Source organism: Miniopterus schreibersii (assembly GCF_964146895.1).
Source record: "Miniopterus schreibersii genome assembly, chromosome: 17".
NCBI classification, from domain to species: domain Eukaryota; kingdom Metazoa; phylum Chordata; class Mammalia; order Chiroptera; family Miniopteridae; genus Miniopterus; species Miniopterus schreibersii.
In genome coordinates this window covers 44,236,424-44,248,381 of record NC_138117.1, presented here as the reverse complement: position 1 = coordinate 44,248,381, position 11,958 = coordinate 44,236,424, and the positions used below count along the sequence as shown (strand labels likewise).

Below are 11,958 nucleotides of genomic sequence, written 5' to 3'. Positions count from 1 at the left end.
AGGGGACAGAAGAGAGTCTGGGAGTTAGGAGGACTGGTGAGTCTCTGGGTAGCTGCCAGAGGCATTTTGCTACAACCACATCTTTGGTTCAGGTCCTGTCCCTGCTAAACCCCTCAGAGGGGACTGGGTCTACACAGGGGGTGCTGGCCCCTCAGGCTTCACTAGCCTGAGCCTCCACCACCTCTCCTAGAGTGCCACTCCTCCACTCAGGCCAGCCCCCACCCACCCGGAGAGCATTTCCCTCCTAGACCAGGGATTTTCAACACTGCAGGAGAAACACGTGTGCCGCAAGAGTTTTTAAAACATTCAGTACCTGACTAGAGAAGGGCACTGACCTCTTTTCCCTTAGATTATCAAATAAAAATATGACAACGTGCCCAGCCGGCATGGCTCAGTGGTTGAGCATGGACCTATGATCCAGGAGATTGCAGTTCAATTCCCATTTATGGCACATGCCCAGGTTTCAGGTTCAATCCCCAGTGTGGGGCGTGCAGGGGGCAGCCAATCAATGACTCTCATCATTGATGTTTCTATCTCTCCCTTTCCCTTCCTCTCTCTGAAGTCAAAAAGATATATTAAAAAATATATGACAACAGCCAACACAACAATAGCTGATGTGAAAGAATCAAAGTTACACCTATTTTATTTTGTCAGATTAGCAAAATATTTTTTGGTGTGCCACAGAATTTTAGTAGTTTATGTGTACCATGAGATGAAAAAGATTGAAAATTGTTATTCTAGACTAAGCTGCAGGGTGCTGTGGCTGCCTGGGAAGTCCGTCCTGTGCACCCAGGACACAACAAACCTGGGTACTCCCACCTGTTAATAGAAATAGTTTATGTGTGTATTAGAGATAGAAACATAGAATTAACGTGTGTATTAGACTTGACATAAGTGATCCCATTTTGTGTGACTTGACATAAGTAACTCCATTTTGTGTTATTAAGTGTAACTTTGAAGTAAACAACCTACGCCCTGGCCTGCGCGCCAATGATAAGAGATTAACACCTTGTAGCCCCGGCTCTCTGCCAAGGCGCCCTGTAGGACCCCGATAAGACACACTGAAGACGTCGTCGACTGACACCACGCCTTCGACTGAACTATTTAAAAGCGGAAGCTTTCGGCCACATCTTCAGACGCTTGTCTGCCCTCCACGGACTTCATCTCCAGCTCCGGGAAAGCTGACCCTTGCCTTGCTCTGCCTCGCATCCTCGAAGAAGGACTGCAGTTACCGACACCGTCGCGGCCGCATATCTGAACCTGTGTGTGTCTTTCGGCGGATCCTCCGGGTGGCCTGCTGGTGCTGAGAACCATCGGGAACTGGTAAATAAACCCTGTGTGATTTGCTCTATGTTTGTCTCTGTCTCCTTCCTTGAAGCTTAAGGTATTAGCTCGGTCTTGAACCAAAGTGTCTCTCGACCCTCATGGTGGTATATCCACGTATTGGGAGTTAGACCACCTGCATTTATGTCTCCAGAGAGGTCTGGGACACCACCCCAGGGTGAAGCCAGGTGGTCCTTAAATACTTTTCTGAAGAGGGACTATGACCCATGGAGCTGTATCCTTAAGGCCTGCCCTGAGAAGTGGCCAGTAAAACCCCTACAGCTAGGAGACTTCTCCCTCCATGCACACCAGCCCAGGGGTACTGCCCAAGTGCCCCAAGGAATGACAGGCATCCTCCCCAGGGGTAACCCCCAGAGCATCTGGACCCAGAGCAGGAGGAGAATGAGGCAAGCCTGGCTCCAAGAAGTCCTTGGTGGCCAGACAGGTCCACCTCAGCCAGGGCCAGTAAGGTGCACAGTAAAACAATGAGGGCAGTCAACTCCAAGGACGAATGGTTGACAGGCACCAAAAGGGGAGGAAAATGGTCTCCAGGGCCTGGGGAGCCCACTAAGGCCCTGCAGCAGCCCCTGGAGAAAATCCCTTGAATCAACTATGTCCCTCTTTTTTTCCTGAGGTTTCCTCCTGGAAGCCCTCCCAGTCCACCACTCGGTCCTTTCAGCTGCTTGGCCTTGAACTGTACTTGGCAGCTTTGCTAGGGCAGATCACTTTCCTGTCTGTTAAATGGGAGCCTGAGACCCAGCCCAGAGAGATTGATAAAATAACCATGGGTCAGGGGCCCCTTCCAGGGGCTTTTCCTTCCAGCTGATAGGGAGTGCCAAAGGCAGCCCAGGGGTGAGAAATGAGGCCTGGGTGGCTGCTTGCAACCCCCACTGGAATCTTCCCTGCCCCTCCCTTCCAGATTAACTGAAACCTGCTAATTGTGGCAGTCCTCAGCATGATCCCCTCCCCCACTGCTGTATTCCATCCTCCCTTTGCCTCCCCTCCCCTCCCCCTTCCATCCGAATGATAAAGGGCCTGGCCTGCCTGCCCCCACCCGACCTCAGGCTCTGGCCCTGCCTCGCCACACTGTCCTATTGCCCTGCGCCCTCAGCCCCTCCAGGCCCCTGCCCACGTTGCCGGCCTCCCCTTCATGGGGCCCTACAGGAACCCACGCCTGGGGCTCCCCGGGCGAGAGTCGCCCTCCCAGCCCCCCAAGAGGAGGAAGAAGAGATACCTTCGGCATGACAAGCCCCCCTACACCTATTTGGCCATGATCGCCCTGGTGATCCAGACCGCACCTTCCCGCAGGCTGAAGCTGGCCCAGGTGAGAGGGTCCCCGCTCTCCCTCACACTCCGTGGTCAGACCTTTCCCCAGACCCGACCCCCACCTACCCCCAGCCTTAGGTTCCGACCTCCATCCCCACCTGGCCCTACCCAGCTATACCAGTGGGGCCAGTCACGACCTGGGCACCAGAGAGAGCTGAGGAGCTCAGAAGAGCCCTTCCCAGTGAGGTGTCCTCTTCTCCCTCGGGCGCACAGGTGTTGGGGGTGGCGCAGGGGTGCCCCTAAGCCTGGCTGGGGGGGAGGGGCTGTGCTACCCCTTCCACGCCTGGGTTCACAGCCCCTGCCGTCTGCCCGGTGGTTTCAGATCATTCGTCAGGTCCAGGCCGTGTTCCCCTTCTTCAGGGAAGACTACGAGGGCTGGAAGGACTCCATCCGCCACAACCTCTCCTCCAACCGATGTTTCCGCAAGGTGGGGCAGGGCGAGGGTCCGAGCTGTAGCCCCAGGCGGGGATGGGAGCGGAAATCCTGAGTTTCCCAGGTCGGGCAGTCCCACCAATTCTGCACACCCCGTCCCACACACACCAGGTGCCCAAGGACCCTGCGAAACCCAAGGCCAAGGGCAACTTCTGGGCCGTCGACGTGAGCCTGATCCCCGCCGAGGCGCTGCGCCTGCAGAACACAGCCCTGTGCCGGCGCTGGCAGAGCAGGGGCGCACGGGGGACCTTTGCCAAGGACCTGGGCCCCTATGTGCTGAATGGCCGGCCCTACCGACCGCCCAAGCCTCCCAGTCCCCAGCTGCAGCCCAGCGAGGGCTTCAGCATAAAGTCTCTGCTGGGGGACCCCAGGGAGGGAGCTCCACATAGCAGCCCAGGTCGAGTGTGTCCCCTTCCAAATAAGGAGGCTGTGGTGCCTGCGCCACCCCTTCCCTCTGAGAGGCCTCTATGGCCCCTCTGCCCCCTCCCAGGGACCATGATAGCAGAGAGGGAGACTTCCCAAGGGGGAACCAGCAGGCCCTCACCCCTCTCCCCTGAGCCCAGAGCCTGGCCCCTCCACTTACTACAGGGTACCCCTGACCCCAGAGGACTGTCTGGTGGGAGTCAAGGGGCCTCACTTTGGGGGCAGCTACCCACCTCCTACTTGCCCATCTATACCCCCAATGTGGTAATGCCCTTGGCCCCACTACCACCCACCTCCTGCCCCCAGTGCCCACCCTCAACCAGCCCAGCCTACTGGGGTGTGGCCCCTGAAACCCACAGCCCTCCACGGCTGCTGTGGGATCTAGATGCGCTATTCCAGGGGGTGCCACCCAACAAGAGCATCTATGATGTGTGGGTGAGCCATCCCCGGGAACTGGCTGCCCCCACCCCGGGCTGGCTGCTCTCCTGGTACAGTCTGTGAGGCTCCAAGACAGGGGCTGCTTTCCTCTCTCACCCACCCTGCCCCCTCCTGCTTCCATTGACTTGAGGGGAACCAAGGCCAAGAGGACCAAGAAGTGTGGTCACAGAGGCCTTGAAACACCAGACACCAGCCATTCTGAGAGTCTACAATGTTTATTGGACTACCCACAAAGGGTTGTGTCCACTTGGGCACCACCCTGGCCCTGATGGTCACTCAGGCCTCTGCTACCCCCAGAGGCAAGGCTGGGAGGAGTGGCACTGTTTGGAGTAGCCTTTCCTGTCTTCCTGGCCCCACCTTCTCTGGCCCTCCCTCCATCCATCCATCCATCACCATCTGTCACCTCCCCTCTCCTGGCTCCAGCGTTGGGGGAGGGAGAACTTAAATGGCAGCTCCAACCTGAAGTCCTCTCCTCAACTGTCTGGGAAGGAGGTAGCACCTTTTTGGGGAAAGGCATAAGGAACAGGGACCCTACCTGTTTTTGGTGGTGTTTTGGGGGAGGTAACAGTAAAAGGAATCAACCACATTTTAATGCCAAGTCTGATATTTGGTGGAAGGGTGGTGATTGTGGTGACTCAGAAACAAGTAGGCCAGGCCAGGCTGCTCTGGGGTCCCCTGCTGCGTGAGGCTATTGCAGCAAACAGTGATAAGGAGGGAGCTGAGGGCCTGGGGCTGAGGGGCTGGCAATTGTTACTCTCCGCGGAACACTCCTCACGGGGAGGGGAATGGGACCACTCTGGGAGTTTGGGGGCCAATGAGCTCCCAGAGACCAAGGAGGTTGTGGGAGTACAGGGATTTTGCTGCCTCTGCCAGCAGAGGCATGACCCCAGACTCCTTGGGCCAGACTACGAGAGCAGGTCTTCTGGGGGCACAAGAGCCGAGCCGCTGTCGGGGCCAGGGCTTGGAGGGCTGCCTGGGGATGGTGTAGGGCTGCAGGGAGTCCCAGTGACTGGTGTGTCAGTGCTGAGGGAGGAGGGCGTCCCAGAGCGCCGGGCCCTGTTGCGCCGAGCTGGCCCCAGCTCCACTTGGCCTACTCGCTCAGCGAACTTGAGGGAGCACACTGTCTCGCCAAGGTCCTCTGGCCGCGTGGAGATCTACAGGGGAACAGCGCTGGTGAGCACGCCCTGAATGGGCGGTGCCTGGCATGCAAATTACACTCCAGTGGGCCCTGCACCCCACCCAGTGTGGTGCCCAGGTGCCCACCTGCAGCAACAGCACCACAGTGGCACCAGGACAGAGTGCTGGCTGGAGCAGGCGCGTGAGCTGGGAATCGCGAAAGGGCACGTGTGGCCGGTGGGCTCGCAGTGCGGTCATCACGCCTCCCAGGGCCAGCAGTGAACGGTTGATTGTCCGGGCCTCCTGAAGTCGTCGGGCGTTGTGAGGGTCGCCCCGCATCCTGCAGATGGCCCCTGCCTTCCAGGCACGCTCCGATCCCGCCAGGTCCACCAGGTGCAGTGTGCCTGCAGGGGCAAGCAAGCCTAAGTGGAAGGGACTCCAATATCCCATGCAGAAGGGCCCTCTGTGGGGTAGGGTGCTGGCTATGGTACCTGCAGTGCCTGAACCGAGCGGTGGGGACACTGCTCGCAGCGTCAGTGTGACCAGAGCGTGAGAGCGGGAGCTGTGCTGGTTCATGGCAGTGGCAGCAGTAGCCCGGTTGCTCCTCCCCAGGCTCAGCATCTGGAGCATGCAGCAACAGGGCTTGGCCTACTATAGGGTCCAAATCCCCAGGTGCCAGCACAGGGTAGGGCGTTGTAGGGCTGTCCGGCCTACTGGGAGCCAGCCTTACCTGGTGCAGTGTCTCCAGGTTGGGCACCTCCCAGTACGTGAGGCCAGCCACTTGGATTCCTCCCTGGCCTGCTGGGCCCTGCCTCACAGCCAAGCGCTCAGGGGGCCCTGGGGCTAGGAGGTCCCTGGGGAGAAAGGTGAGGGCTTGGTTCAGGGGTTCTTGGCACAGTGGGGGGGGTCCAGACTTAGGCAGCCAGGGTGCCGCCCTGACCTGACAGCCTCTGACCTGACAGCCTCGTTGTAGATCTCCACCATGCTGAGGGTCACTCGGTGCTGCCCTCCAGTCCTCATCTCCTGGAACAGTGACTGCAGCGCCCTAGGAGCTATGCCAGGGTCCTCAGGTGGGCCCTGGAGACAGGTTGGGGTGCCATCGGGCTCACATCCCAGACCCTGGCTCCAGGAGCCACCCAGAGCACTCCCCTCCTTTTCACCTCCATGCTGTAGGTCTTCCCAGTCCCCGTCTGACCATAGGTGAAAATGCAGACGCTGTAGCCTCGGAGACAGGATAGCACAGCAGGCTTCAGCTCCCTGAAGACCTAGGGGTGTTCAGGGAGGGATCCTGAGCCCTGGACCTGGGGCAAAGCGTGAATAAAGCTTGCTTCCTCTGGAAAGAAGCCTCTGGCAGAAGTTCACTGGAAGGGTAGGTCTCCTGCCAGGCAGAGGCTGCTCCCTGGAGAAAGTGGCATTTGCAAGAATTTGAAGGCAAAGGGAGGGAACAGGCACAGAGTATTGGAGTCCTGGTGACAACTTGGGAGGCACAGGGAATTAGTCATCAAGAGCCCAGATGCAGGGCTCACTGCTAGGCTCAAACCCCAGGGCATGACTACCAAGGTTTCCCCTCACAGGAGACGAGGGCTACAGTGGCACCTGTTAAGGGGGCGCATGTGCCCAGAATGCTACAGTGGTGCTCTCCACACAGAGGATGAGCCCAGAAAGGCCTGGTGTGGGGATGGTGGCCCATCAGGATTCTGGGCCCTGGGAGGGTGCAGAGATGGCTGATGGGGAGATGGGGCTGGGACTTGTGTCCTGTTGGCAACTGGACACCAACAGCAGCCTTTTGAGCAATGGCATGGCCACCTTTCGTACACAGAAGGCTGGTAACTGAAAAAGCTGTCAGTTCTGCTGAAAGTGCTGGCTACCAGCCATGAGAACAGAATCCAGAATTGCAATTCAGTCACTAAGATTTCATGACTAGAAGGAAGCACTGGGGGTGACAGTGGTGCCATTGCAGATGTGTGGAACACTGATAGATGCCTTTCACTCTTTCATTCAGACGCCCCTGTCCAGTCCAAGGGGCCCCCTGTGCAGGGCTGCAGTTTAGGCTGGGACTGAAGCCTGGGTCGTGTGTCAGATAAACAGGTAGGTGGGAAACAGTTCTGGTACCTCAGTAAGTGGGGAAGGGAAACCTGGCCACCCTCTGAGGCCAACAGGGGTCTGATTCTCAGCCAGCTCTGCCCCTGACCGAATCCCCTCCCAGGTTTGTTTCCATTTCCTGAACAATGGAAGCTCTAGCAGCAAAATTTGTGTGCAACAGATGGTATGTGTGAAGCAAGGTGGTGGTGGGTTGGGTTAAGCCTCTGCTTTTCTGTTGGGTCTGGCAGGAAAAGGGTGGTGGTAAGGAAGGTGGGATCTGCACAAGAGAATGGAGAGCTTGAGGCTGAGGCTGGAGGCTCTCCTGCTCACCAGCCCCTGCTCTATGCCCTTGGCCACAAAGCAAGGAGGTGTTCCTGTCCTCACAGCTCGCAGACTCTACACCCTGGGCCACAGAGTAGGCAGCCAGTGAAGCCTGGGGGAAGGTGGTCACAGCACTGTCCCCATCACAACAGCACCCCACCTATGCTCCCCAACCAACTCTGCATGAGCAGTGACCATCACCTTAGGTTCATTTTCCTTAGGTTCCTGGTAAAAAATTATTTTTTAAAATGTTGACCTTCCTGTCTAAATCAGATCTGTTTTCCCTGGGCCTGGAGAGTTTAATTGGGGGGGGGGGGGGGCAGGTACAGAAGGAAAACCCTGGAAGGAACGGAGATGCCTAGCTCGGCTTCCAGTCCTGCCTCCCAGCCCCCCTTCCCTTCCCTGCTGGAATCTAGGCATTCTTGCTCCTAGAAGGGCAGAAGGACAGGGAAGGGGACCAGAGCCTCTGGGGACTCTGAGGGAGGGTTAACACAGGTGTAAGGGTGGAGCATCACCTCCTCCTGGCTGGCATCTGGAGGGAAGACCCAGTCCAAGCGGAAACGCCGCTGGTGCCCTCGATAGCAGGTAGTGACTGTGCCGCCTGGGCCAGGCTCCAAGCTCACCAGGCTGGACGGTGTCCCTGGCCTCAGCCGACACAGTACACGGATATTTCCTGGGGTAGAGATCAGGTCAGTGGGCTGCCTCCCAGACCCTGAGGCATGGAGGGCTCCAGTTCCTCCGGCCCACCCACCCCACCCCTCCATTCCCCGAGTGGCCATACCCTTGAGCTCCAGTAGCTGCCCTGGGCATCCAGTTGGCGGCCCCTGCTGCTCCTCAGGGAGCTGAGTCCCAGCCCCACTGGCTGATATTGCCCCCAAGGCCCAGGATACCTGGAGGAACAGAAATGTGAGCAAGGCAGTGAGGGGCAGCCAAGGAGCAGGGTGTGGTGCTGAGGACAATATGGAGCCACCATGTAGCCACCAGCTCTGGTAATCCACAACTTTCAGTGGCTTTGGGCCCCTTGGGGTATCATTCAGTGGGCCCGGGATGGAGCCCATGAATCAGGAGGACTGTGGGCAAGAATGTCATCTATCTCCTCTGGGCTTCTTGACAGTCTTGTGAGGGATTCACTGTTACCCCGATTTACACAGGACAAAAATGAGACCCAGAAGTGGGGTAACACCCTGTATCACAGGAACTATTCTGGTTCCAGAACCTACAACCTGTTAGAATAGGCAGCTCCCTAGGACTGGAAAGGGAGAAAGGTGGGGTTCCCGAAGGGAAGAAGAGTGACTGGACTGCCGAGGAAGCACACACTGGAGATGGAGCAGGTGGTCCTGACCTGGCCCTGGGCCTCGCTCAGTGAACCCTGACAGCTCTGGGTAAAGGTGCTGACCAGGCCTCGGAGGTCACCGCAGCCCTGACGCAGGCTGGCCATGCGTGCCCGAAGTCCTGGTGAGGGAAGGTGGTTATGAGGGAAAGCCCAAACCCCATGATCTTCCCATGAAACCCCCTACCCCCTGCCCCAGGTCTTACCTGCCAGCTGCCCATGCACCTGCTGCAGCTCCCTTCTGCAGCTCTGCTCGGTCTCCTGCTGGAGCTGCCGGAGGGCCCCCCGAAGGCCCTGCAGCTGCACTTCCTGCATCCCCAGCTGCCCCACCCCACCCGTCACTGAGGAAATAGGCACTTACCAGGCCTTGCCTCAAACACCTCCCCTCCCAGTGCCTCAGTCTTCCCAGCCCTTGGGCCCAGTACCCACCTGGACTCGGAGAGCTTCTGTGGCGTCCTGGGCCTCCTGAAGCTGGCCTTGGAGCTCCACCAGTGCCTCTGCCTCCTCCTGCAGGAGGGGCGAGAGCCACTTGAGCTATGGAGCCAGGAGGAAACTTGGGGAGGGGCACTCTAGCAGCCCCATTTCACACGAGGGGAAGTCAGGTCAAGACAGACAGTTAAAGCCAGTCATGAATCCCTGTACAGCTTTTCGCCAAGTCCATTGCTCGCCTGGGATCAGTTACTCAGAGGAACCATGGGGGTATGGGGGGGGGGCGGTTATTCTCCCATGGGCACCAGTCTCCTTGATGGGGCTGTCCTGGGCCTATCCACAGTCCTGGCCCTGGAAGGTCAGAGACAGCCCCACGCCTGTTCCAAAGAGCGCCAAGCCCTGAGGGAGCCAGGTGTGCAGGAGCCCCAGACTACAGAAATAGTAGCAGTTAAGCAGCAGAATACCTGGGGGACCCTGGTAGGGAGGCCAGGACCCCAGTGCCTCAGGAGGTCCCGAATGAGGATCAGGCTCTGTTTCAGGGTCTCATTTTCCAGGGTTAGATGCTGAATGCTTTTCTCAGAGTCTGTCGCCCCCTAAAGAAGAGGAAGGCCTCTGGACTCACCTGAAATCCCTGGCCCTTTTCCTGTCCCCTGCTTGAGTCAGGCCCAGGAGCCTCACCACTCCTAGGCAAAGTGGGCCCAGCCCCTCCTCCTGCAGATCCAGCTGCTGCTTCAGATCCTCCAGCTGGGAAGGAGGAAGGGGACAGGGTGGAACATCTCCTTCCAGCCTCCCCAGAGACCACCACCGGGACTCCTCACCTGTCCAAGACCGAGCTGCCCCGGCCGCTGCCAAGCCCTGTGGTCCTCCTCCAGCTGGGGGGGCTGTTGCCCCTGGGCCTCAGCCCTCGGTGAAAGGGAAGGGCTTTCTTCTTGGGATGTGGGTCCTGGGGTGGGGTGCACCCAGTTAGGACAGATTCGGTTTCCTGCCTGAAGCGGGGACACCTCGGGAACAGGGCTTGGAATGCTGTACTCCAGGCTGCCCAGGTTCTGGTAGGCCTCTCCCCTCCACACATTCCCTTCTCAACTCATTGCTTCTCACGCACCAGCAGGAGTTGGTGGCTGAGTTCCCTGGGGTAGGGCATGCTTTCCCCTGGGGTTCCGAATCCAAGACAGGAGGGCCAAGAGCTGACCAATCACCATCAACAGTGGAGGGACATCACCAGACTGTGAAGGATAAAAGCATCAAAGTGCAAGAGACTAAGGGGGCCCAAGGGTGTGGAAGCCAGGGCTGGGGAGAAAAGACGGATTTCTGGAGAAGGATCCTTGGTTGGCTCTCAGCCCACCTCACCTTACTCAGATCGATAGAATACCCGCAGCTCTCTTCCGCCCCCAGCTGGACTGAGAGAAACTCGGCAAGACGCACAAGAGCCTCTTCCAGGGAGACCTCGGCTGGGCGGCCCTCAGCTCCCCGTTCTGGCCCATCTTCGGACTCCCAGCAGCCTGCAAAGTCAGGTAGTGGGAGGGGGAGGCGTGCTGGGTCACGTGCTGTAGGCTAGGCTACCAGATGGCACCGGTCCGGTCTCCCTCCCAAAGAGGTCACGGACACCTCTCCCTCTCTCGGACCGCAGGGTTCTCTCATCGCCCGCGGGACGCAGCGCTCCCGACTCATGACAGCACCTACCTACCAGGCCGGTCAGCTCGGTCCACAGTTCTGCAGGTGACTGGCCGGAATGGCGGCGATCCCCGGGCTTGCAGCGGGCACTCTATGGAGGGAGCAGGGGAAGCACCTGAGAGGCCGCGCAGCCTCCCTCACGGAACTGGGACAGAGGGTCTCTGCCTGCAACACCTGAGCAGAAACAGGGTCCTCTGCACGGCCCCCTCCACAGCGTCAGCGCCCGGGTGACCTAAGCTGCGCGGGCCTGCACAACCCGCTCTCATAAAGGGGGTCGCCGGCCGTGCCGCGTCGGCCCCCGCTCACCTGGGCGGTGTCCCCGGAGTCCGCGGACGCCGCGGTCCCTCCATCCCTGCGGAAAAGGCTGTAGAAGATGTAGATGAGCAGCGAGTAGAAGGCGTACATGGGAGCGCGGGGCGGCAGAGGGCCTGGCTCCGTGCCGCCCCGCGTTCCGGGGCCCGCACTCCGAGCCCGACCGCAGCACAGCCCGTGCGCATGCTCCGAGCGGCCGCCCCCACGACCGGGCTCCCGCGGGCGTAGGGCGCGTGCCCGAGAAAAGAGGTGCCAGAGACAGGTGTCCCTGCGCCCACACCCTACTTCGCGGAGATCCCAGGCTGGTATCGCCCACAGCCCCCGCACCCCCTTTTTTCGGAATCCCCCCAGCCCTCCGAGGAGGCCCCCACTCACTGCTCTCGCCCCTTACAGCCCGAGCCCACGGGCGTCCGACCTCTCCTCCCCTCACAGCCCCCACGCTCACAACCCCGCCCCACCGCCTTCTCCTCCAGCCCCGCGCACCACACCCTCCCAGCCCTTCCCAGCCCGGCTGTTACGGCCCCGCCCCTCTCCCCACAGCCCCACCCACTCCTTTAAACCCCGCCCCCCGGTTACAGCCCCTTCCTCAGACTCTCCCCCGGCAACCGCTTCTTCAGGCCCCACCCCTCATCCCAGACCCTCCGGACCACCGGGCATCCACCCCGTCCTCGCGCCGCGGCTCTCTCCAGCTCCGCCCTCCTCTCGACGCCCTTCGCGCTCCTAGAGCACCCCCTTCGCCCCGGCCCCGCCCCGCC

General features: G+C 59.6%; 2 protein-coding genes across 32 annotated transcripts; one reads left to right on the top strand and one right to left on the bottom strand.

Moving 5' to 3' along the window:
- Positions 1-1,197: 1,197 nt before the first annotated feature.
- On the top strand, positions 1,198-4,152 carry FOXH1 (forkhead box H1). Its single transcript, XM_081116737.1, has 4 exons — positions 1,198-1,323; positions 2,435-2,647; positions 2,972-3,076; positions 3,193-4,152. The coding sequence occupies exons 2-4, from the start codon at positions 2,474-2,476 to the stop codon at positions 4,003-4,005; spliced, it is 1,092 nt and encodes a 363-aa protein (XP_080972863.1). The 5' UTR covers positions 1,198-1,323; positions 2,435-2,473; the 3' UTR covers positions 4,006-4,152.
- Positions 4,141-11,919, bottom strand: KIFC2 (kinesin family member C2). 31 transcript variants are annotated; one of them, XM_081116702.1, is made up of 19 exons: positions 11,579-11,678; positions 11,198-11,255; positions 10,901-10,982; positions 10,568-10,719; positions 10,323-10,443; positions 10,039-10,163; positions 9,899-9,964; positions 9,685-9,813; positions 9,221-9,298; positions 8,998-9,112; positions 8,804-8,913; positions 8,243-8,351; positions 7,977-8,134; positions 6,219-6,323; positions 6,014-6,135; positions 5,789-5,912; positions 5,550-5,679; positions 5,206-5,462; positions 4,141-5,096 (listed from the first exon to the last, which is right to left on the bottom strand). In XM_081116702.1, exons 5-19 carry the CDS (start codon positions 10,417-10,419, stop codon positions 4,848-4,850), a joined length of 1,974 nt encoding a protein of 657 aa, XP_080972828.1. In that variant the 5' UTR covers positions 10,420-10,443; positions 10,568-10,719; positions 10,901-10,982; positions 11,198-11,255; positions 11,579-11,678; the 3' UTR covers positions 4,141-4,847. The 31 variants fall into 31 exon arrangements, with proteins under 31 accessions (XP_080972828.1, XP_080972837.1, XP_080972835.1 ...); XM_081116711.1 differs by lacking the exons at positions 9,899-9,964; positions 11,579-11,678 and adding an exon at positions 11,854-11,919 and having other exon boundaries at positions 8,998-9,061; XM_081116709.1 differs by lacking the exons at positions 9,899-9,964; positions 11,579-11,678 and adding an exon at positions 11,865-11,919.
- Positions 11,920-11,958: the final 39 nt, after the last annotated feature.